This window comes from Schistocerca piceifrons, chromosome 4 (genome assembly GCF_021461385.2).
Source record: "Schistocerca piceifrons isolate TAMUIC-IGC-003096 chromosome 4, iqSchPice1.1, whole genome shotgun sequence".
NCBI classification, from domain to species: Eukaryota; Metazoa; Arthropoda; class Insecta; order Orthoptera; family Acrididae; genus Schistocerca; species Schistocerca piceifrons.
The window spans coordinates 310,391,672-310,418,844 of NC_060141.1; the positions used below are offsets into that span (position 1 = coordinate 310,391,672).

The following is a 27,173-nucleotide window of genomic DNA, read 5'->3' on the forward strand; positions in this document are numbered from 1 at the left end:
TATCTGCTAATATTAACTTACTTTCAGTAAAGATGGCAGTATTTTGAACAAACCTAAGGGAAAATTGTGGACTACCTGCTTTATCCAGTGGTAGCAAATATCATCAAGGAAGAAACCTAGCAGCTATCCACATACAAGCCCACTGGTTTCTTACACTACATGACCAGGTTCCAACAATATCCAAATTCTCACTATCCCAATATTAGATTCATTGTGCCTCTAGAAAAGGATGGGAGTTACCATTGCAATACATTTGGTGAAGCAGAGTGAGATGGCACACTTGGCCACAGCAGATACTGCATACTGCACGCTCAGCCACACTGACCCTGACCTCATCAAGAGCCTCAAAGGAGAATAGTATCATAAAAACTTAGATATGCAGAGTATGCAGTTAATCAGATGATTAATTTTGCCTGCAAATTACAACATCTACAGGTCTTTCTCAAGAAAAGGTATTTTGATAATCAGACTGAAAGTTGAGATTGTCTTATGCAAGTCCTGAATTTACAGCATTTGAGATCGATGTGGTATGCCATACACTGGCTAAACAATTAAGACAATTTAGGTCCAATGCTTGCAACATAACCACTCCACTTATCTGTTGCAACCAGGTGACTCAGTTGTCACTAACTATTGCCTAGAGATTAAGCACACCATGGATTATAGTGTAATAAAAATTCTGGCATAGATCCTTTGGTTTTGAGAGTGTGTTACCAGAGAGGCAGTTGGGATCAGACTGGCAGAAAATCTTACCAACAGAGATGCTGGTTACAAATTCAGCAAGCTGTGAAATCCTGCCTTAACTGTTAAACTCACTGAAAGAGTAGGATCAACACTACGTGACCCGAGAACCACAGGAAACAGAGCTGAACAATTTGCCTTGCTATGAGTATCCGACGGCATCATGTGGGCCAGACACCATTCTAAAAAGTGTGAAATATACCATGCATGTGTCACTAATCTATCCCTACAACCATAATACATTTCATTTTTGCATCTGCATGTCCATTTGCCTCTCTCTTTCTCAAGACTGGATGAAAACCTATACTATCTACCCTGATTGGCAAGCCTCAATTGGAATCTGAGCGCACCTGGGAACAGGTAGTGTACTGAACATCAGCTACAGAAAATGAGGCACACCATGTGTCACCACAACTAGGAGCACTTGATGATAATGACAAGTTATGTAATCACCGAAATACTGCGCCAATAAGAACCTAGAAACCGGCAACATACACAAGGAAACATTACATACCAGCAGCATTTATGAAGCTTAAAGGTCTTTCAGAAATAACGAATGACACTGAACGATAAGGTAATTTACAAACAAGTCAAATGAGGGTTGTCAATAGAATGAACAACAGATATTGATAGTGAGGCTGTAGAAAAAGTGAGAGATGCAACAATGTTAACAAGATCGGCTGAAATATGGGAAGTAGAAGAGAAAAGAACAGTCACTACTAACAACTTCATTGGTGTTTTTACATACATGTCTGGAGGGAAAAGAAATACTTTTCATTCTCAGTTTACCCTTAGAACCTTAAGAATATTCCATTCAAGTGTCTTCAGAATAATTATCATAGTGATGCAAAAAGAGACAGCCAGAGATATAGCTAAAATGGAATGACCACTGAAAACAGCAGTAAATAAAGTGAGTACATAATGTGTACGGTCCCAAATAATGTTTGTCAACGAACCAAGGCTGTAAGGTATTTTCCCACTGCAACTAAAGGTAAGACTCAGATCTTCCATCACAACGATCACCTACACAATCAGAGGATGACTCAGCACTGTGTCTGTTATCTATATTGCTATTACAGGAGGTGATGAGATAGTGGATGAGGCAGTCATTTGCCAAATTTCAGCTGGCAAATGTTGTGTCAAGAAGGAAGTATAATGAAATTAATCACCCCTAGTGGCCCTTGTACTTGTATAGTGCAACACCACCTCAAACCTTGAAAACGGCCTCAATTTGGCAACAAAAAGAGACCACTAGTTTCCTCATTGAAGTTATACCCAGCTAAAGCCACACACTGATGATTATAATTTTACCAAACTGGTGTGATGCTGATTGGTAGGTTATCCTGCTGTCTCAAACACTCCTATATATTTTCTTTATGATTAAGGTTGTGCGAGTTAGCAAGCCAGTCAAAGTGAGAGTGTAAGTCAAACCAGAAAGGTACTTTTGCAACCCTGTGATCAGGTTTGTTGCCATCTTGGAAGACAGGAGTGTCCACAGCACACTAATCATGAAGATGAAAGAGAAACAACATTCAGCCTTGTTGAAGTCAACTTCCTAGTTCATTTTCACAGTAACATGTATCAGTGAGCCCAAAGTCATGGTATCAGAAAGACTCCCAAAACTTTACAGTACCAACACTGACCAGAGCTACACGCTCTACACACTGTCAGTTGAATGCCTTGTTGGGCCATCAGTGTACTTGATGACTTGCATCAATTGAGCAGAAGCACAGTTATGACTAATTGGATCACACCACACACCTCCAGTCAGCCCCTACCCAGTTTCTGTGCATTTTGGCCCACTGATGAAATGCAGATTTATGCACTACAGTGAGCAATAGCAACTTGTGGGATAACAGACCCCAAATGTCCGTTACACACTGTTTCATTCACAATGTTTGCTTATTAACTGGTTCAGATTGCTTTTATGCCGAATGTTATTGATAGGGCATGAAATTTGTCTCATTTGTCTGTCTGTTAGGATCTTTTTACAATCAGTGTTCTTATGCCATATTACCTGGCTGTAAGTATTTCACCATTCCTTGTAGACATATTGGACTGTTCATGTTGGTACATCACCAATTTGTGCAGCATCATTTACAGTTTGTTCATGTGCATTTCCAAACACAATATTCCTTTCTGTCACTCTAACCCATCTCCTGTTTTGCCATATTACAGTGCTGGTTCCATACAATGGACTGGTACATACACATTTCACTGCCATGATGCATATCAGCTGTGGAGGGCAATATGGCTACCCGATACCAGTCCTACACCACCTACAACACTCCAAACTGACCATTGTGTTCTTTGACTGGGGTTATTAATATACTGTCTAGCAAGCTTAAATGCACAGAACCAGCTTGGGTAAGTGCTTTATCTGGTAATATTATTTCATTTTTAATCAGAAAATCTCTATTATGGAAAGCGCATAAAGAGCAGGAGAACTCATCTAGAACATATGTTTTGAAACCAACAAAACACACAGTTCCCAATAAATAAATAAATAGCAGCAGCTCGATGGTTACGGTAACAAGCCGTTTATTACTTTATGAGACCATAAAGGCTTTGTTTTTCCTCCCCGAGGAAGGAACTAATGGTACTAGTAACTTGTAATAGTAGAATAGTCTTGGAGCTTAATCCTGGAAGGACAATGATGAATATGGGATCAATGATAATCCTACATGAGCAAAGTTCATAAGATGAGAAACACTATGTACACAATATACCTGGGTCAATATCATTAGCAGTCACTGACTGTGCTCCAGCCTTGGCAGCTGCTATCGCACATGCTCCACTGCCACTGCCCACATCAAGAACATGAAATCCGCATACAGTCTTAGGGTTGTCCAGCAGATACCTTCAGTAAGAATATTCACATATATTTCACCAAAAGTTTCTGCATTCAATTCGCTGCTGAGCATTATTATTCTAAGCAAATAAAATGCAATGAAATATTGTATAAACAAAAACTTTAACAGACAACATGCATCACAGATGATGAACTCAACAAGAACACGCAATTTGCACTGTGTATGTATCAACATCATTTTTAGGGTAATTTGTAGATGAAAACTAGGCATACAACTTGGGTTTAGTAAGGATTCATAAGTGGCTGAAAAATATTCATACCCCTTACATGAAAATCGGCTCTTATTTCTAAGCAGATTTCCATGTGACATACAGTATCTTTTTGAGTGGCATTAAAATTTTTCATAATTTCTGTACGCTCTCTTGTCATTCCAAAAAGCCTGCAGTCATTCATATCAGAATACAGTAGAGTTGTACCATGCAGCACTCCCAGCCCATGCACTTAGCCAGTCGACCAGTCTCATTTTACTCAGCTTGAAATATGCTCACTATTTTTATTTACTTAAATTTGGCATATTTCATGACAGTACCTTTTCCGTGAAATGTTTACAAGGCGATATTTGTCTTGGCTTCAGTTGTCTAGTGGAAGTATGATTCCACAATGCAGTTTCGTCGGCTGCAGAAATGACCTGGTTCAATGCGTTTGCCTCATTTTTGGTGCTTCAAATACCATTTCTTCGAATGTGGTTTCTTCTTAAAGTTTATATAAAAAAAGTAGTAACATAATTCATTTTTTCTGTTCACTTCCAAATTATTATGACGGCGACCTGCACATTGATCTATAGTCAACACACACCAAGAGTTCACTGCGGACTGACTACAGTCAAAGATGACTCTAGCGTCAAAGACATTTTACACAACACACAAGCTTCCACTTGTAATCAGTCTCTTTGATATTCTTCGTCACATCTACTAATAGTAATCAATATGCTGTCACTCTCAAAAATATAAGTAAATTAACATAAAATAAGGCAAATTACAATTAAAAAAATATTCTGACAAAAATATAAGAAAACATTTTCAATTTGTTATCGAGAAATCCAGTAGAAAATAACACATCTCCCAGATCCATTACAAGCTGCCCTCCAGCCTGCAGTCCTGTAATGCCTCATCCCTTTGCAGTCCATGCAATGTGTTCCAGATAACCAATGCTGGCACCCCGTGCTCTAACACAGGGACACGCAGCACAGTGACTTTAAAACAGGATAATTTGAGGTTGACATAAAGCTGCCACTGTCACCCCTGTTGCTCTATAATAATTTTAATGTAAATTGAGTTTTATTTCACTTCAATAAATCAAAATTAATGTGAAAAACAGTGTAAGTGAACCAAACATACCCAACATCATAATGTGCAATAAATGAGAAGTCTATCACAAGTACAAACTACCAAAATGGAAACTCAATGTGCAAAAAGAGTTTCAGCATACTTTTTCACTCATCTGCCCCCGATAAAGTTAAGAGCCCTATAAATGCACCAACTGAACAATTTCATGTGCAACCTACCTACATGCCGACCAACTTTATTCAGCAGTTATAGTACTGCCCTGTTCCTATCAGTGATTGAAAATTGTTTATGGTAAGTTCGCTGAGGTTATGTTTAATGAAATGCTGCTTGGTTTTACACAAAAACAAAAACTGGTATTTGCCTTGGATATTTTAGAGGTAACAAGGACAAAATAAGCTGAGGGAAAGTTGTGGGCAAAGAAGTGACTAAGGCAAAAACAGAAATTCCACTCATGTACTGTTACTGAGATGGGAGCTGATGATTTTCATTATTATTTTAGAATGGGTGAAACATCCTTTTGGGAGCTGCTGAACATCGTCAAACAATTCTTAATGAGAAAGCATACAGTCATGACAGAGGCTGTGAGCTACAAGTGGGGGCTATCATAGCTACATCATGGTTTTTAGCCACTAACAGAAGTTGCAAGAGCCACAAATTCAGAGCAGTAGTACCCTCCTAATTATTATCTAAGATGATCTCTGAAACATGCAATGTGATTCACAGTTGCCCAAGGAAACACGTCAGGTAAAGCAAAACAAATAAAACAAAAGATGTTCATGTAAACTTCACTAATTTATTTACATTTGTAGCATAACAGCTGTCCCCTGCAAGTTTAAGAAACTCATTTCAAATTGGAAGAAGGAAGAACACAAATGGATTTTTTAACACTTCTGAATTGCTCAATCATCATTTATTAGTCTCATAACATACATAATCTAAATCATTTGATTCAGGTACAAGAAACACATCAAAGTTGTGGGAAAATTTCACAGATTTCTAACAATGAATAAAGTATATTTTATGAATGAATGTCCTCTGCTTGTCTACATGTCAATTTTTAGGTTTTACTTCTAATATGCATTGGAAATGAAATCAATGATTTAATCTGTTCGTATTTCAGTAGCTCTATTTGAAATAATACTTAAAACCGAAATACAAAAGGTCAATGGACTTTTATCCATAAAATATCTCCCTTTTATTCTCTGTGTGTCACATGAAACCATTATGGATTCATTAAAAAATGAACCAAGTGCTTCATTTCCTGCATCTCTATTTCTATACATGTCTCACCAACATCTGAAGTCTAAATTTCTTCAGAATCTCTCCTATTAATGTTTTGTACACTTCATATTCTGTCACGTGTATTAGAGCTGCATTTTATGTTGCTTGCAGCAGCAGAAGACGAACTTTTGTCATGCATTTAGCATGACAGTGCTCCACATGTCCAATTTGTCAGTCTGTTGGTGCATGTGTAGGGGTCCTATGATGTATATAAAAAGATGAGCATCAACATTCTTTGGATGTAGAGTGATCATCCTGCATTTACAATAAAACCAGCAGAATTAAAATTCCTTTCAGAAATCAAGCTGTGTGTTTTTACAAACTATATTTTTCTGGAGATCTGAAGAGTCAGCAAATTCTGCCTTTTTGTTTCCAGTAATAATCCAAATTTTCTTCCATTTTGCAGTTTTGATTTAAATATCCCTCCTACCCATCTTGCAGTAGGACATTCATCAAAATATGTCCACAATGCAAAGTACTTTACTTTCGGTGATGGTGCAGTGTTTGTAACACTCTTTATCGTATCCTTTTGAAAACCAGCGCAAATGTTGGTCCTATTAAGAATTTGAAAGTCTGTTGGAAACCAAGCAAACATTCTATTTTTGAAGTTATCTGAAACATTTCAGTGAATTTCAGGGGTCTGCCGAGGTCGCTCAAGGTTTAGAACGGTTGGTCTGAGAGCATTCTCAAATATTCTGCTACTCATTTTGTTAGGGGACATCAAGTCTAAGCCTTTGATGCCTGTACATGTTTCTATAAGTAATCGTGGTACTGAGCAGTAGATGATAATTCCCTGGAACTGACCACTGGGGGCTATTAATATAACAATAAATGGATTGCACTTCTTACCTCTACTACGATTTCAAGCCTTTATCGACAAATATCATTTTTGGATGATAAAATGGTGACCAGAGAAATGCTGATAGCTTATGGTACAAGCTTGAAACAATTAACTTCTCCTCCAAGAGTGGTGTCAACATTGCCTGCACCATGGCACATGCTGCCAAGTCACTGCCGTTCAGCAGGACAGTGCAGCATAGTTGTACCTGCAGTGTCATAGCAAAACCATCTGCCATAACCTCGTGAAACAGCAGCTACACACTGACACTGCTACAATTACGTTCTGCCATGGACATCACTAAGGCCAATGACAATGGAACAAAATGCCGATTGGCCCCACTGTTCCGCAAATTCAACTTTACCGCAGAAGAGTGGGTCACATAAAAATGGCAACGGTTTCAACACTTTGCAGCCCACAACGTTTCGGGTCATCTTAAAAATCATATTTTTTCTTGAATTGGCGTAGACATCTCATGCATTTGAATCAAGCTTTTCCCCCACACTCAGCCTGAATCAGTTTCTTTCCTGGAGGTCATTTTGACTTTACATAAGTATTTAAACTCCCAGTTTTGGTTGCCACTGCATGGTACAAGTTGTTCTGAATGAAGCAACAACCTACCCAGTCCTATAGTAGTGGCTCTTGGAGTTAGGAGGCAAGACCTGCACCTGCAAATCTGTATGTACCTGTAGTCAGTCATATGCTGACACCATGTTGTGGTACCCTATAGTTCAAAATGTTATCACCAATTCCAGACTTAGGGCAGAGGTCCTCAAACACTCAGACTCCACACTTGAGAGTGTCACTCATATAATCAGGGCACAGAAGCCGTTTTGACATCACACTGCTGGAAATGTTGCTGCCTGTGGTAGTTGCTCTCAACACGTCAGTCTTTTCAACATAGGGTCACTTGTCCTACTGGGCACCATAAAGAGTCTATTGTATGCCTGCGGCAGCAACATAATAGTGGCAAATTACAATCCTGCCCTAAGTGGTACATCTCTCTTGATGGAGACACTTGTCAGTCACTTTCACTGAACCAAATATTTGTTTTGCAAACAGATTGGTCATATCCACAATGTTTGTTCAAAAAGATTATGAGGCCAATCTATTAACACAACCGACCACTGTTCTGAAGCAATGGACACCCATCAGGTCTACATGTCTACATCTACATGGATACACATTTAAGTGCCTGGCAGGGGGTTAATCAAACCACCTTCACATTTCTCTATTATTCCAATCCTGTATAGCACGCAGAAAAAACGAACACCTATATTAAGAGCTCTGATTTCCCTTATTTTATCATGGTGATCGTTTCTCCCTGTATAGGTCAATGTCAACAAAATATTTTCACATTCAGAGGAGAAAGTTCAGGGGTGGAATTTCGTGAGAAGACTGCGCCACAGCGAAAAACACCTTTGTTTTAAAGATGTCCACCCCAAATTCTGTATCAGTTCACTGACACTCTCTCCCCTATTTCACGATAATACAAAATGTGCTGCCCTTCAGTGAACTTTTTTGATGTACTCCATCAATCCTATCTGGTAAGGATCCCACACTCCGTAGCAGTATTCTAAAAGAGGACGGACAAGTGGAGTGTAAGCAGTCTCCTTAGTAGATCTGTAATGTTTTCTTACAAGGGAACCTCCCCATCGCACCTCCCTCAGACTTAGTTATAAGTTGGCACATTGGATAGGCCTTGAAAAACTGAACACAGATCAATCGAGAAAACAGGAAGAAGTTGTGTGGAACTATGAAAAAAATAAGCAAAATATACAAACTGAGTAGTCCACGCACAAGATAGGCAACATCAAGGATAGTGTGAGCTCAGGAGCGCCGTGGTCCCGTGGTTAGCGTGAGCAGCTACGGAACGAGAGGTCCTTGGTTCAAGTCTTCCCTTGAGTGAAAAGTTTAATTCTTTATTTTCAGACAATTATTATCTGTCCGTCCGTCCGATGCAAGGTAACTGCGCCATAGTATGGGGACGCTACACCTAAACAAACATCGGAACACACGACGTCAGTCGACTACAGTGCACGGGAGAGAGAGTATTCCTGCTAATGAGGTTCCCTGGCCGGCAGTTGACTGTTCGCTACTTTGGACGAGAGTGCATTAAATACGTGAGATGTATTCCGTGAGCAATATGAATCCAGCAAATATACCTCGCGACTTCAATAACAAGGTCAATGAATATTGGAGAGGCACGTCCTTTCGTCTACTAATCGTACGGTTTTGCGGTGCGGTCGCAAAACACAGACACTAAACTTATTACAGTGAACAGAGATGTCAATGAATAAACGGACAGATAACAACTTCGCGAAAATAAAGAAAGTTAACTTTTCACTCAAGGGAAGACTTGAACCAAGGACTTCCCGTTCCGCAGCTGCTCACGCTAACCACGGGACCACGGCGCTCCTGAGTTCACACTATCCTTGATGTTGCCTGTCTAGCGCATGGACTACTCAGTTTGTATATTTTGCTTATTTTTTTCATAGTTCCACACAACTTCTTCCTGTTTTCTCAATTGATCTATGTTCAGTTTTTCAAGGCCTATGCACTGTGCCAACTTATAACGAAATCTGAGGGGGTGCGATGGGGAGGTTCCCTCGTTAGCGTCCTGCCAATAAATCACAGTCTTTTATTAGCCTTCCCCACAACATTTTCTGTGTGTTCCGTCTCATATAAGTTGTTCGTAATTGTAATTCCTAGGTATTTAGTTGAATTTACAGCCTTTAGATTTGATTGATTTGTTATATAACTGAGGTTTTAACACATTCCTTTTAACACTCATGTGGATGACCTCACATTTTTCGTCATTTAGGGTCAATTGCCAATTTTCGTATCATACAGATATCTTTTCTAAATTGTTTTGCAATTTTTTTTTAATCTTCTGATGACTTTAGTAATCGATAAATGACAGCATCATGTGCAAACAACCTAAGGCAGCTGCTCAGACTCTCCCAAATTGTTCATATAGAAAAGGAGCAGCAAGGGCCTATAACACTACCTTGGGGACTGCCAGAAATCATTTCTGTTTTACTCGACAACTTTCTGTCAGTTACTACGATCTGTGACCTCGCTGACAGGAAACCAAAATCCAGTCACATAACTGAGACGATATTCCATAAGCATGCAGTTTCACTACAAGCTGCTTGTATGGTACAGTGTCAAGAGCCTCTCAGAAATACAGAATCGGGGAAATCCCTTGTCAATAGCACTCAACACTTCGTGCAAGTAAAGAGCTAGTTGTGTTTCACAAGAATGATGTTTTCTAAATCCATGATGACTGTGTGTCAATTGACTGTTTCTCTGATGTAACTCATAATATTCAAACACAATACATGTTCCAAAATCTGCTGCATATCCATGTTAATGATACGGGCCAGTAATTTAGTGGATTACTCCTACTATCTTTCTTGAATATTGATGTAACCTGTGCAACTTTCCAGTCTTTGAGTACGAAACTTTCATCAAGCGAATGGTTGTATATGATTGTTAAGTACGGAGCTATTGCATCAACATACTTTGAAAGGAATCTAATTGGTGTACAGTCTGGATCAGAAGATGCTTTTATTAAGTGATTTAAGTTGCCTCACTACTCCAAGGATATTTACTTCAACATTACTCACGTTGGCAGCTGTTCTTGATTCGAATTCTGGAATATGTACTTCATCTTCTTTTGTGGAGGCATTTTGGATGGTTGTGTTTAGTAACTCTGCTTTGGCAGCATTGTCGCACAGAGAAGGCATTGACTGTGTCTTACCGCTAGCATACTTTAATACAACCAGAATCTCTCTGGATTTTCTGCCAGGTTTCGAGACAAAATTTCATTGTGGAAACTATTATAAGCATCTCGCATTGAAGTCCTTGCTAAATTTTCAGCTTCTGTAAAAAATCACCAATTTTGGGGATTTTGTGTCTGTTTAAATTTGGCATGTTTGTTTCGCTGTTTCTGCAACAGTGTTCTGAACCGTTTTGTGTACCAAGGTGGATCAGCTCTGTCATTTGTTAATTTATATGGTATAAATCTCTCAATTGCTGCCGATATTATTTCTTTGAATTCAAGCCACATCTGGTCTACATTTATATTGTTAATTTGGAAGGAGTGGAGATTGTCTCTCAGAAAGGTGTCAGAGTGAATTTTTATCTGCTTTTTTGAATAGGTTTTTTTTTTTTTGAGGATTTGGGGGTCACAATATTCAATCTCGCTACGACAACACTGTGTTCACTAATCCCTTTATCTGTTCTAATGCACGTTATTATCTTGGGACTATTTGTTGCTAAGAGGTCGTGTGTTTCCACAACGGTTTACTATCCACGTGGGCTCATGAACTAACTGTTTGAAATAATTTTCAGAGAATTCATTTAGCACAATTTTGGATGGTGTTGTATGTGTACCTCCGGATTTAAACATGTATTTTCGCCAACATATCGAGGGTAAATCAAAGTCACCACCAACTATAATCATACATGTTTGAAATCAAACTCAAGTTTTCTTTGAACATTTCAGCAATTGTATCATCTGAATTGGGAGGTTGGTAAAATGATCGAATTATTATTTTATTCCGGTTGCCAACAATGACCTCTGCCCATACCAACTCACAGGAACTATCTACTTCAATTTCCCGACGAGTAAACTACTTCTAACAGCAGCAAACATGCAACGTCAACTGTGTTTAGCCTTTCCTTTTGGAACACCATTATGTTATTCACAAAAATTTTGGCTGAACTTATCTCCAGCTTTAGCCAGATTTCAGTGCCTGTAACTATTTGAGCATCAGTGCCTTCTATTAGTGCTTAGAGTTCTAGTACTTTTCCAACACAGCTACAACAATTTACCACTGTTATACCAATGGTTCCTGTATTATGTCCTTCCTGTATTTGGGCTACATCCTTTGTGACTGAAGTCCTTTTTGTGTTTCCTTGACACCCTCTAATCAAAAAACTGCCCACTCCACGCCACACAGCCCCTGCTACCCATGTAGCCGCCTCCTGCGTATAGTGGACTCTCGACCTATTTAGTGGAACAAAAAACCCAACTACCCTTTGACACAAGTTGAGGACTCTGCAGCCTGCATAGTCACAGAACCATCTGAGCCTCTGATTCAGACCGTTCACTCGGCTCCGTACCAGAGCTCCGCAATCGATCCTGTCGACTATGCTGCAAATGGTCAGCTCTGCTTTTATCTCGCAAGCAAGACTGGCAGCCTTTGCCACTTCTGTTAGCCACTGGAAACCAGAGAGAATCTCTTCTGATCCAAAGTGACACGCATCATTGGTACCAACTTGAGCCACCACCTGCAGTTGGCTGCACCCTGTGCTCTTGGTGGCATCCAGGAGGACTCGTTACATGTCTCGAATGACTTTACCCAGTATGCACACAGAGTGCACATTGGCTTTCTTCCCCTTCTTGGCAGCCATGTCCCTAAGGAGCCCCATAGTGTGGCTAATGTTGGAGCTCCCATGTCGATGCTGCCACACTATGGAACCATTCGGTTTCTGATGAGCCTTAACTATTTTAAACCTGCTACAGCATTTCCATTCTGAACAAAGCAAACTGCCAGACACCCTCAATGTCCCTCTGTGTTTGTGTCAAATTCCACCTGGATACTGGGGCTTCCGAACATTGATTAATAGGTGCACATTCAAAAAACTCCGATCTCCATGGTTCAAAGCTCCAACAAAGCACCTCACTACATAAAATGGGGATCACATTGCCATCCTTGTCATATCTTCTACAGTCACAGCACTTCCAGTCACGGTGCTTCACTTTTATGACAGCTTTAAGATTTTTAGGCTCAACACCCTTGAGATCTTTGGGCTCCAAATCTCTGATAATGTGTCAATGATCAACTCCCACATCCCCCATGACAGCAATGTGAAGCTGTGTGACAAATAGCTGCAGGCTTTTGAGAACACTCTGGGGTGGAAAATTCCACCCACATTACATTAAAAGAAATCACACAGCTGCAATTTGTCAAACCACGTGGCGTCCCCCAAGCAATATGGGAGGAGGTTGTGGCAGAGTCGAGACAGATGCAAGAACTTAGGTTTAGTCTCTGTCAGTCAACAGGCATCACCCCTCGTCTTCACTAGACAACCCAAAGGGTTGGTTGGTTGATTCAGGCAAGGGGACGAAACAACAAGGTCATTTGTCCCATTGGATTAAGGAAGGATGGGTAAGGAAGTCGTCCGCGCCCTTTCAAAGGAACCATCCCAGCTTTTGCCTGAAGCGATTTGGAAAAGCACAGAAAACCTAAATGAGGTTGGCCAGATATGGGTTTGAACTGTCATCCTCCTGAATGTGAGTCCAGTGTGCTACCCACTGTGGCACCTCGCTCAGTAAACCCAGTGAGCAACTCTGCTTTTGCACAGATTGTAAGTCCACAGTCAATGCACAATCTGTCATGGATTTGTACCCACTTCCCTGCTCCAAACTGTTAATGTATGAATTACAAGGGACTGTGAAAGGGCTAAGCACCAATGAGAAAACAACATTATAGACAGGATTTATTTCACTTATGAAGCAAATAATGTCACATAGCAGAAGGGATTAGAAATCATATGTTTCTGAACTTTAGCAAAACCTTCAGAGGTGTGGTGGATAGTGAGTGAAACCCTATGAAACCAAACAACTGAATGTCATTTGCTCACACCTGCCTACTGTTTTCACACAAGAGAATGCAACTGATCTTCGTTCATTAAGTGTTAACTAAGCTTAAAATATCCATGCAAGAGACCACATTCCCAAAATTTAAAGACTGAGTGAAATGCAGAACAGTCTCTTGAACATGATAGAATTTTGTAATGACATGGAAACTGAAATATTAAAAGTCCAACATAGCTTAAAACCAAAGAGTTCTATTAGCAAATACTTTTTCGAAGACTTCTTTTTGTGAAGCTTACACTGAATCATTTTGTGTTCAGCACTGCAGCAGCAAGTCATGTAAAGGCATACAACACTTTGATAGAGTCAGTTTAGTGGCTTTACTTTCAGCAGGTCATACGCAGAAAGATGTTGCCGACGAGTTACATGTCACTCAGAGTGGTGTGTCTAAGGTGTGCAGTAAGTAAGGAGAGACAGGAAATGTGAACGACAGACCTCACAGTGGTCATCCTCATATGGCATCACCAATGCCAGGACCTGGGCTCTTGCACATCAACATTGGACCATTGCAGAATGGAGTAATGTCATGTTTGCTGACATGACCAGGATTGGTTTGCGACTGAACACTACACGTTAGGGTTTGGAGAAGCAATAGATGACACCAGGAACGCCAACACGTTCAGGAAGTCCATCCATTTGCAGGTGGAAGTGTAATTTCCTGGGTGGCAACACTGATGGATGGCGGACCCCTCTAATTCCCATCTACGGCAATTTGACTCATCCCCGATACCTCCAAAAGGTCCTACAAACAATGCAAGACCCTACAGACTTGAAGTAGGTGACAACTTCATACTGGTCAATGATAATACCAGACCTCAAAATACTCTAGCAGTGTCTCGGTGTCTTCAAAGATGGAACACCAACCAAATGCATACACCAGCACAGTGCCCAGATATGAATGCAACTGAAACTTTTTGACAGATTAAAACCGTGTGCCGGACTGAGACTTGAACTCAAGACCTTTGCCTTTCACGGGCACATTCTCTTCTGACTGAGCTACCCAAGCACAACTCATGATCCATCCTCACAGCTTCAGTTCTACCAGTACCTCATCTCCTATCTCAAACTTCACAGACAAGGTACTGGTAGAAATGAAGCTGTGAGGATAGGTCGTGAGCCATGCTTGGGTAGCTCAGACAGTACAGCACCTGCCTGCAAAAGGCAATGATCCTGAGTTCAAGTCTCGGTTCGGCACACAGTTTTAATCTGTCAGGAAGTTTCACATCAGTGCACGCTCCGCTGCATAGTGAAAATTTCATTCTGTGAATACAACTGTGTGTGCATGGGACCTGTTGAAGGTGGCCATTGCAAAGCATCTGAGTCCATCTGACAATTTTCAAGATCACACTGAAGCAGCCATAGAGGAGTGGGACCTCAGAGGAGTGGACCTCAGAGTGGGACCTCATATCCCAAGGTAAAGTTGATTGTCTCATCGAGAGCATGCCTTTCAGAGTGCAAGAACTCATCTGTGTGTGGGGATGACAGTCTCACTACTAAAGACTGATAATCATCATGATGAGATAAAGATTTTCTGGTTTCTTTTATCAAGATGTACACTTAGGTGATAGCCTGCTTTGTTTTGTAATGATTTTTTGTAACTAAATTAAATCATCCTTATTTTGAGAAGGAATTATGCTTATTTGTTAACAAGGTATTGTACAAACCTCAACAGGTGAGCTATAAGATGTCATTTTAGTAAATTCTGTCATATTCCAAACTTTTGTTGAGTTGAATATATTTTCATTTTCTGAGAGACAATTATTGTTACCGGTATAGTCTGACTGCTGGATATGGCCCCCGGAAAGTTGCACAGCAGACCCCAGTTTGATGCCTATTTTGAAGAGAAGTCATTCATGAACATGTAATGGATCTGGAAGATGTGTTATTTTCTGCCGCATTTGTTGATACCAAATTGTAAATGTTTTCTTATATTTTTGTCAGAATATTTTTTTTAATTGTAATTTGCCTTATTTTATGTTAATTTACTTATATTTTTGAGAGTGACAGCATATTGATTACTATTAGTAGATGTGATGAAGAATATCAAAGAGACTGATTACAAGTGGAAGCTTGTGTGTTGTGTAAAAAGTCTTTGATGCTGGAGTCGTCTTTGACTGTAGTCAGTTGGCAGTGAACTCTTGGTGTGTGTGGACAGTAGAACAATGTGCAGGTCGCCGTCATAAATAATTTGCTAGTAAACAGGAAAAATGTATTATGTTACTACCTTTTTTATATAAACTTTAAGAAGAAACCACATTCGAAGAAATGGTATTTGAAGCACCAAAAATGAGGCAAACGCATTGAACCAGGTCATTTCTGCAGCCGACGAAACTGCATTGTGGAATCATACTTCCACTAGACAACTGAAGGCAAGACAAATATCATCTTGTAAACATTTCACGGAAAAGGTACTGTCACAAAAATGCCAAATTTAAGTAAATAAAAATAGTGAGCATATTTCAACTGGGGACTGTAGCCGGGATATTGTGTTCACGTGATCTTCAACAGTGCTACGAAGAAGAAAATTTTTGTGTGTTCATACCAGTTTTTCAGAATGTGTGTTACAGTATTTGTGTTCATCGGGAAGTAAAAGATTTGGAAAAGAAATGTTTCGGCAAGAAATATAATTTTCGACAGAAGAAAAAATTTCAAGAATTTTGGTCAACAATCACATGGATGGAAAACGTGGATTTGCAACGTAGAAGAGTGTTCCAGATTACTTATGAGATTTTCGAGAGTATTGTGCCTAAAGTAGAAAATAGTAATTTAATAGACTTCGAAAGTCAGGGCAGGTCAAATGAAACAGAAAGATCAATTTGATTTAAAAAGTTTTCTTGTAAATTTCACGAAAGAAATTAAACAATCAGTTGACGACAATAAGACTTACTGGGATGAAAAAATTGATAACATTTGTTGCAAGACCAAGCAGTCAATACCCAAGTGGGTGATCTTTCGAACAGAGTTGGCAGTGTTGAGGAAAAAATTGAATCTGTGGAAGCAAAAGTAAATGAAATCGATGCTAAATTGAGTGATGAAATTAATACTGTAAAAAATGAGTTACTGACAGATAGGGAAAGAAATTTAATTGATTTTCATGAGGTAAATGTAAGTTTGCAGTTTCTGAGTTAAAATTTTTGGGTCATGTTGTCACAGACAAGGGAATATTGGCAGATCCAGAAAAAATTAAAGCAATTTCAGAAATTCCTATTCCTAAGACTAAAAAACAATTAAAGTCGTTCTTCGGGTTATGTGGTTATTACAGAAAACATATAAGTGATCAGAGTCTGAATGCACCATGTTTAAGTCAGTTACTTAAGAAAAACAGTGTTTGGGTTTGGGATTAAAGTTGTCAGGAAGTGTTTGATAAAATTAAGCAAGAGTTGAGGAAGCAACACTTACTACACAGACCTGATTTTAATTAACCATTTTGTTTGAACACTGATAGCAGTAGTTATGGGCTTGGAGCAGAGTTATTTCAAGAAAGAGTAGAGAATGGAGTTAAGATACATTGTACCATAGCATTTGCAAGCAGAATGTTGCTCAAGCAAAAAAAAAAAATATATATATATATATATTATACAGTCACAGAGAAGGAACTCTTGGCAATTCATTGGGCTTTTACAAAATTTAGAATTTACCTTATTGGACGTAAAACCATAGTATTTTCGGATCACAAAGCTTTGAGTTACTTACAAGAGGGCAAATTATACCACAGTAGATTGACCAGATGGGCAATATTTCTGCAACAGTTTGACTTTGAAATCAAGCACATAAAAGGTTCTGAGAATGTAGTAGCTCATTCACTTTCAAAGTTACCAATTGGGGGAGAAAAGGAGATTTTTGAACAAGAGGAGGAAAAGCAATTTAAAATTAGATACCTGAAAGGGGTGGAAAATGGGAAAACAATTAGAACTATGTGTAATAAAATTAGGAAAAATCAAAATTTAGATCAAAGTTGGAAATTAATCAAAGAATGTTTAGGCAAGAAGGGGTATGAGAAACTTGATAAATTTTACAAATTACATAAGGGGATTTTATTTCGGAGAACAGATGTAGATTCTGATAATTGGAAACTGTGTTGGCCAGAAGCAGATGCTGAAAAGCTGATTATTTACATACATAAAAGTTTTGGTCATTGTGGGATACAGAAGTGCATTCAAGAGATACAAGAAAACGTTTATTTTTACAATATTGGAAAGAAGGTAAGAAAAGAATTGGCAACCTGTGATAAATGTCAGAGAGTTAAAGTGAGCAATCAAAGACGTGGTGGAGAGACGCAAAACATTATTCCGGAAAAACCTTTAGATCTTATCGCTGTGGACTTATATGGAATGTTACCAAAGAGTAAAGGTGGTCATTGTTACATATTTGTTATGGTAGATGTATTTTCAAAATTAATTAAACTATATCCAGTGAAGAAAGCTACTAGCCATGAAATTATAATAAAAATTGAAAGAGATTATTTTGCACAGGTGGGTAAATCAAAAGCTATATTATCAGATAATGGTTCACAGTTCACCTCTAAAATTTGGAAAAAGTTTATTGAAAGATCAAAATTGAAACATATACTTATATCTGTTTATTCTCCATCCAGCAATTCTGCAGAAAGATATATGAGGAAAATTGGAAGACTTTGCAGAACCTATTGTAGCCATGAACATCCAACCTGGTTTGAGCACATTCGAAATTTTGAAGATATTATGAATAGCCTACAACATAGTTCCACAGGATTTTCACCATATGAGATAATGTTTAACATCAGACCTCCAAATCTTATATCAGAACTTATTGAATTTCCTAAATGTACACCTTTAACCATGCAAGAAAGAGAAAATATTGTCAGGGAAACTATGAGAAAACAAGGGGAAAAGAGGAATAAAAGACATAACAATAGGGTAAAATTAACCACTTTCAAAATTGGGGATCTTGTTCTGCTCAAATCTCATGAAAAATCAAAAATGTTAACTTCAGAAATTAAGAAATTCTTTGATATCTATACTGGGCCTTTTGAAGTCATACAAAATCCACACCCTAGTGCTTATCGTTTGGTATACCCTAAGTCAAAGAAATTATTTGGTCTCAGGAATGTTGTCTCTTTGAAACTATATAAACAGAAATCATAATTTCAAAATGTAAATAACCTATTTTCATCTAAAATAAAAGTCCACTGTAATATGCTTGTTAGAGCAAAACTACCTGTACAACCAAGTATGTATATTTGCATGTATAAATTAATAATTTGAAGTCACATGTTAATTGAAACTGATGAAAAAACACTGTTGTAACAAAGAATGAGTGAAAGATTTATTTTTACTTAAAAAAAAAAAAGTTTCCATACTGAGCATTTCTGAATTTTTCTAATTTTTGGAAGCTAAGTCTTCCCTGTGGGTGAAGGCATACATGTGAGGACATGCATGCAAAGGTATAAGTTTCAAAACCAATTTTAGATAAAGCCTCATGATATATGAGCTATTTATTGTTCTTTATACTGATGATGTGGGGAGCGAAAGTACTCTTCACAAGAATGTGACTTGTAGTAATATTGTAGTAGAGAGGCAAGTGTACATAAATAATTGTAAAAAAAAAATATTAGATAATACAGATGTATCTTTAGCTATACTAAAAGAAAAAAAACATGAGTAAAAAAATATATATATAAAATTCAAAAAGAAAATCATAAGCAAAAAAAATACAAAAAAACCATGAGTAAAAAAATTCAAAACGAAAATCAGAAGTAAAAATGTATATAAGGTAAATATATAAAAAAAACACTACACAATATATGTCCAGTATCATTTTTTATTCTACAATATGTAAGCAAAATGAAACTAACATTAATATGAGGAACAAAAAATTTAATTATGAGAACCAGTTGGCACAGTGTGACCAAAGAAGTGGTTGTAGATATCTTATTCTAGCAAATGAGTTTTATCTTACTATTGTTTTCAATCTGTATGCTGTATTTTAGAATATTTCTCATGTATGTTTTATGCCATGTATATTTGTCATGTTAAATAATTTCTTTACTTGAATTTTTTGTGTATGAGATTGATGGGGAAGGATCATTGCAACAACAGCCAGTAACAAGTCCACAGATTCAAAGAGTCCAAATTTGGAAGAGGTTATCAGACTGCATCATTAATGTACTAATTGTATAATACAGATCCATTACTGAGTGTGGTCGGGATTTTGTTGTATATGTTCATAACAACAAAAGCCCTGGGTGCAGATGTAATGGATCTGGGAGATGTGTTATTTTCTACCGGATTTGTCGATACCAAATTGTAAAGGTTTTCTTATATTTTTGTCAGAATATTCTTTTAATTGTAACTTACCTTATTTTATGTTAATTTACTTATATTTTTGAGAGTGACAGCATATTGATTACTATTAGTAGATGTGACGAAGAATATCAAAGAGACTGATTACAAGTGGAAGCTTGTGTGTTGTGTAAAATGTCTTTGACGCTGGAGACGTCTTTGACTGTAGTCAGTTGGCAGTGAACTCTTGGTGTGTGTTGATGGTAGAATAATTTGCAGGTCGCCATCATAAATAATTTGCTAGTGAACAGGAAAAATGAATTATGTTACTACTTTTTTTATATAAACTTTAAGAAGAAACCACATTCGAAGAAATGGTATTTGAAGCACCAAAAATGAGGCGAACGCATTGAACCAGGTCATTTCTGCAGCCGATGAAACTGCATTGTGGAATCATACTTCCACTAGACAACTGAAGCCAAGACAAATATCATCTCGTAAACATTTCACAGAAAAGGTACTGTCACGAAATATGCCAAATTTAAGTAAATAAAAATAGTGAGCATATTTCAAACAGCAGAAAAAATTGCTTATACACAGCGGTTCCTCTAAAATTTATAGCTTATACTGGTTCTTCAGAGTATGTGTGGGATCAATTGATAAGACTAATATGCCATGACATGTAATGAAGGTGAGACCATCATACAGTACCTTCTGGCAGAAAGCAATGCAACACCACTAAAGTGTGAAACATTTCCAGACCTGAAGGAAATTGTAGAAATGACTAAAAGACAAATTAAAAGAAACTCTGTGTGATGGAGGTGATTATACTATAAGAAAGCAAAAACTGAAAACAGAAAATTAATAATATTAAGAGATTTTATTTTTTTTAAAAAAAAATACCTTCGTATTTCTCAAAAATTAAGAGCATATTATTACACTGTCTAACATATGTTAAGCAGTTTCTGTTACCCTTCTGATTATCGCAGGGTTCTGGCTAAAAGGTAACGCAAGAGTAAAAAGTGTCAGTGGTCCACTGTTGAGAAAAATCCAGCAGCAAATAATTTTTTATGATAACTGGGTATTCTATTAGCTGGGCTGCCTACAGTTAGATGATGGATTGTCACAAAATATCTACTAGACTTTAACAGAAACCTTTCTAATCAACTCAGCAAGAAAAATGTAGCACAAACCACTTTAGAAAAGGTGCGTGTAACTTCTTTTGATGAGATAGTGATAATGTGGCATCTGGAATATACAAAAGATTTGTATTTAATAAGTTTAGTAGATTAGGGTGATAAGTGAAGGAAACAATTTCCTGGAAATTATGCAGTTCTTAAATTGTCTCTTTCCTATCTTTCTATTATTTTCTGCTAAATTACTACCATTTATTATTCTGACACTCCGTTACCCAATTTCTTCGTAACCTGTTGTTATTATCCTTGTTTCATTGCTCATAATAAATTTTGCTTGAAATATGGAACAACGTACTACCATATGTAAAACTGGATAATGTACGACCTCCTTTTTAAAATATCAGGCAGCAGGCCTTAAATACGCAATAAATGAAATGAAACAAAACTTCCTTTTACGGTTAGAGGTATTTACATAACTGCAAGTTGCCTGTTTCAAACTTTTTGTCTAATTCAGGAGTAGAACATGCAGGTTAATTGAGACTCTTAGAGAAACTAATTATTTTACTCCAAAATGCAAACCTGCAAACAAAAATTATGTGTTTGTGATCATGGAGGTAGTAATCAAAGCACGGTCAAGCATTTACATGTTACTCCAGAAATACCTTATTTCAGTGTAAATGGACAAAGTTGGCTATACATTTTGTCCCACATTTATTCAGAAGATTATGGAAAAATCCACTTCATGACTACTTCATTTTCAACAATTCTGTTGTTTCATTTGAATATGTTAGGAAGATATAAGTTACGGCAGTGATAAGAAGAACAAAAACAGCAGAATGCTGTCAAAAACCCATTGACAAACATTTGCAACCATGTGTGGCAACCGAAGAATTGCAGAGTGATACAGCAGAGGACACAGTTTGTTTTATAAAATTTATGAACAAGTTGGTTGCCTTCTGAATAACAGAGCAGCATTTGATGAATTCTTCTCTGGTTATCAGCCGCGTGGTGGCACTGTCTTGTCACAATGTTTCAATGACATTTGTACCCATCATCTTCTGGCGACAATGATGGGTACGAAACTCTTTGAAACATTGCGACAAGACGATGCCACCACTTGGCTGATAACCCAAGAAGAATTCGTCAGTGGAATACACCAAGAAAGACTGCAATTGCACAGAGCAGCATTTTGTTCAAATCCAAATACCTATGCATTATCAGAACACTGCCCAGTAGTAATGGAAACACTATACAGAGCAAAAGAAGTTTTAAATACCATACATAAAAAAATTACAAAGACAGGCAAACTCACAACACCATCATGCATTATAGGATTGATACATATTTTTAACATAGTTACTTAGTTTTTTTTTAATTTTTGCTGACTAACAGGTTGAATCAAGATGCCTAGGGAATTTATTTTAAGTGTACCATTAGAAAGGCAGCTACAACCAGAACTCAACAGCAAGAACACTTGTTCTGAACAACTCCTGACACAGCAAACTGTGACAATGACAATGACCAATGGATGATTGTGAATTGGAAAAGGAGGTGATGAACTTCAGCTATTGGAGATCTCTGTACATCCAGATGTATGGTTGTTTGAGATGCAAGGACACACTTATTTCTAGCAAAAACCTTCAAGAGAAAAGAAAATTATTTATTCTCCATAAAAGTGACATAACTGGCAATTTTTCAGCTGGGCTCAGAGCTCTAACTATGAAGTTCAGCAAAGTTGAAGTATCTTTACAGGCCTACAATTCCTGTTTCATACATTTTTCTTTATAAGAGAACTATAAAGTTTTAGGTTCTTAATTAAATGAAATCAGTACCTGAAAAATTTCACTGGCTAGATGATAAGGAGTGTGGGGAATATATACCTTATCATCTTATTATACGCACACTGTTTTGTAGCAACAATGTTCGAAACAGATTTAGTAAATTCACAAAAATTAAGATAGTAAAAATTATGTAGTCTATTTATATTGTGTTGTAGTGCCAAATAAAAAAAAAAATCTGAGTTACCCTGTGCTAATCCATTTCACTGTCTTTCCTTCATATGCCTACCACATTTAACTGGAAGGAAGTAACACATTAAATGTGACCAAAACAATATTGTTTGTGACAGTGGGAGACGACCTGACAGCATATTGAAGATGTTTACTGCTCACTTTTTTTAACACCATTCTGAAACACATGCTTGTTTAGTGCACAAATGAAATGATGTTCATTTACAGCTAACTGTGATCAAGAGTAAAATGTCGTCGTATAAAGAATTCCTATAGAAAAGCTTACAAAGAAAGATAACATTGTTTCTTGTTTCTTTTTTTTTTTTTTTTTTTTTTTTTTTTTTTTTTTTTTTTTTTTTTTTTTTTTTTTTTTTGTGTGGTTTTAGGGCGCACAACTTCAACGGTCATTAGCGCCCAGACTACGTGAGGAATGCACCGCGAGTCACAAGTTTAAAACAGCAACGAAACGGAAAACACGATAAAAGACAGACTGACAGGCATAGGATTAAAAAAGGAAAACAGCAGAATCAAATGTCCTTTGAGAGGGTTGTCAAATTGATAAAATGAAGAACGCGAGCAGCTGCTCATGGGTCATCCGCTAAAATGGCTTCTACAGTACATGGCAGGCCAAGATCAAGACGCAGGGTGTTAAAATCCGGACAGACCGTTAAAATATGGCAGACCGTCAGCAATTGCCCACAGGGGCAGAACGGCGCCGGCGCAGCCGTCAGCAGATGGCGATGGCTGAACCGGCAGTGGCCAATTCGTAACCGGGCCAAAACGACCTCCTCCCGTCGAGAAGGGCGTGAGGACGACGTCCAAGCCACGGGAAGAGGTTTCAGGGCCCGAAGTTTGTTGTCTGTAAGTGCAGCCCAATCGGCATGCCACTGCGATAAAATGCGCCGACAAATTACCCTGCTACAATCTGACGAAGGGACACAACAAGATGCTGTCCGAGGCTGGAGGACCGCAGCCTTGGCCGCGGCATCTGCAGCTTCGTTCCCAGGGATACCGACATGGCCAGGAACCCACATAAAGCTAACCGGAGAACTGACGTCCACCAGCTGCTGAAGAGAGCGTTGGATCCGGTGCACGAAAGGGTGAACCGGGTACGGATCACTGAGGCTCTGGATAGTGCTCAGGGAATCGGAGCAGATGACATATGCAGAATGTCGGTGGCGGCAGATGTAAAGGACAGCCTGGTAGAGGGCAAAGAGCTCAGCTGTGAAGACCGAACAAAGGCCATGGAACCGGCATTTGAAACTTTGTGCCCCAACAATAAAGGAACACCCAACCCCGTCATTGGTCTTAGAGCCATCTGTATAAATGAAGGTCATATTAATGAACTTCGAACGAAGTTCGATAAAACGGGAGTGGTAGACTGAACCGGGGGTAACCTCCTTCGGGAGCGAGCAGAGGTCAAGGTGGACGCGAACCTGAGCCTGGAGCCAAGGTGGCGCGTGGCTCTCGCTCACTCGAAAGGTTGCAGGGAGTGAAAAATTAAGGTGTTGAAGGAGGCGACGAAAGCGAACTCCAGGGGGTAGCAGGGCAGAGACATACAACCCGTATTGACTGTCGAGAGAGTCATCAAAAAAGAAACGATAAGACGGGTGGTCGGGCATTGCCAGTAGCTGACAGGCATACCGACAAAGCAGTATATCGCGCCGGTAGGTGAGTGGCAACTCACCAGCGTCAGCATGAAGACTCTTGATGGGACTAGTATAAAACGCTCCGATCGCAAGTCGTAAACCCCGATGTTGTATGGAGTTGAGGCGGCGTAAGATGGATGGCCGTGCTGAGGAGTATACGAAGCTCCCATAATCCAGCTTGGAGCGGACGATCGACCGATATAGACGAAGCAGGACGGTTCGATCCGCTCCCCACGACATACCACTGAGAACACGGAGGACATTTAGAGAACGGGTACAACGGGCAGCCAAATATGACACATGTGGAGACCAACTAAGTTTCCTGTCAAATGTAAGACCTAAAAATTTTGTTGCCACCACGAATGGGAGAGCAACGGGACCGAGTCGTAAGGACGGTGGGAAAAACTCTTTGTAGCGCCAGAAGTTAATACAGACCGTCTTCTCGGCAGAAAAACGGAAGCCATTGGCGACACTCCAGGAGTAAAGACGGTCAAGAGAACGCTGAAGACAGCGCTCCAGGAAACACGTACGCTGCGCGCTGCAATAGATGGTAAAATCGTCTACGAAAAGGGAGCCTGATACATCAGCTGGGAGGCAATCCATTATTGGATTGATCGCTATGGCGAAGAGAGCGACGCTCAAAACTGAGCCCTGTGGCACCCCATTCTCCTGGTGAAAGGTGTCTGACAGGACAGAACCCACACGTACCCTGAACTGTCGATCCATTAAAAAGGAACGAATAAAAAGAGGGAGGCGACCGCGAAGGCCCCATGTATGCATGGTGCGGAGAATGCCCGCCCTCCAACAGGTCTCGTAAGCCTTCTCCACATCAAAGAACACAGCCGCGGTCGGGCGCTTCCGCAAGAAGTTATTCATAATGAAAGTCGACAAGGTAACCAGATGGTCGACAGCAGAGCGGCGCCTACGAAATCCACATTGTACATTGGTAAGTAGGCGTCGAGACTCGAGCAGCCAAACCAATCGAGAGTTAACCATTCGCTCCATCACTTTACAGACACAGCTGGTAAGCGAGATGGGTCGATAACTGGAAGGCAAGTGCTTGTCCTTCCCCGGCTTAGGAATCGGGACAACAATAGACTCGCGCCAGCATGCGGGAACATGTCCCGCAATCCAGATGCGATTGTAAGTACGAAAAAGAAAACCTTTACCCGCAGGAGAAAGGTTCTTCAGCATCTGAATATGAATAGAATCAGGCCCTGGAGCGGAGGACCGTGATCGGCCAAGTGCGTTTTCGAGTTCCCGCATGGTGAATGGGGCATTATAACTTTCACGATTCGAGGAGCGGAAGTTAGGTGGCCTAGCCTCCTCTGCCTGTTTGCGGGGGAGGAAGGCAGGGTGGTAATGAGCGGAGCTCGAAACCTTGGCGAAAAAGCGGCTGAAGGCATTGGAGACATCCTCAGGGGCCACAAGGACGTCATTCGCGACCGTCAAGCCAGAAACTGGTGAGTGGACCTTAGTGCCAGATAGCCGGCGCAGGCTACCCCAGACAACAGAAGAAGGAGTAAAACTGTTGAAGGTGCTTGTGAAAGCAGCCCAGCTGGCTTTCTTGCTTTCTTTAATAATACGACAACACTGAGCACGTAATCGTTTATAATTGATACAATTCGCCACTGTAGGGTGGCGTTGAAAGGTGCGTAAAGCACGTCGACGAGCACGTAAAGCGTCTCTACATGCTGCGGTCCACCAGGGGACCGGTACGCGACGTGGAGAAGAAGTAGGGTGAGGGATGGAATATTCAGCAGCAGCGAGAATGACGTCCGTGAGGTGTGCGACCTGACGATCGCAGCTTGTGAAGGTTTTATCCTGAAAGGTCGCCCTGGAAGAGAAGAGCCCCCAGTCTGCCTTGGAGATGGTCCAACTAGAGGAGCACGGAGAGGGGGTATGCTGCAGGAGATGGATAACACACGGGAAGTGGTCACTCGAATATGTATCAGAAAGTGCATACCACTCAAACTGGCGTGCAAGTTGGGGAGTACATATAGAGAGGTCTAAATGGGAATAGGTGTGAGATGTGTCCGAAAGAAAAGTAGGGGCGCCAGTATTAAGGCAGACAAGATTGAGCTGGTTGAAAAGGTCTGCTAACAGGGAGCCCCTCGGGCAGGATGCTGGAGAGCCCCAAAGGGGATGGTGGGCATTGAAGTCTCCAGTTAACAAAAATGGTGCAGGTAGCTGAGCAATAAGTTGCATCATGTCTGCCCTGGTAACGGCAGATGACGATGGAGTGTAAATGGTACAAATGGAAAATGTAAAAGTGGGGAGAGTAATGCGGATGGCTACTGCCTGCAGGCCGGTGTGCAACGTGATGGGACCGTAGTAAATATCATCCCGGACCAGCAACATAACCCCTCCATGGGCCGGGATACATACCACAGGGGGTAGGTCAAAATGCACAGAGGTGTAGTGTGCCAAG

The 27,173-nt window shown here is 39.6% G+C and overlaps 1 protein-coding gene across 7 annotated transcripts in view; it reads right to left on the reverse strand.

Annotated features, from left to right (window-relative positions):
* Positions 1 to 27,173, reverse strand: part of LOC124794979 (electron transfer flavoprotein beta subunit lysine methyltransferase-like) — a 62,586-nt gene that overhangs the window by 13,264 nt on the left and 22,149 nt on the right. For all 7 annotated transcript variants that reach the window (XM_047258717.1, XM_047258716.1, XM_047258719.1 and 4 more), the window contains one exon: positions 3,471 to 3,601. In XM_047258717.1, the coding sequence (XP_047114673.1) occupies positions 3,471 to 3,601 (131 nt within the window). The remainder of the gene's footprint in view (positions 1 to 3,470; positions 3,602 to 27,173) is intronic.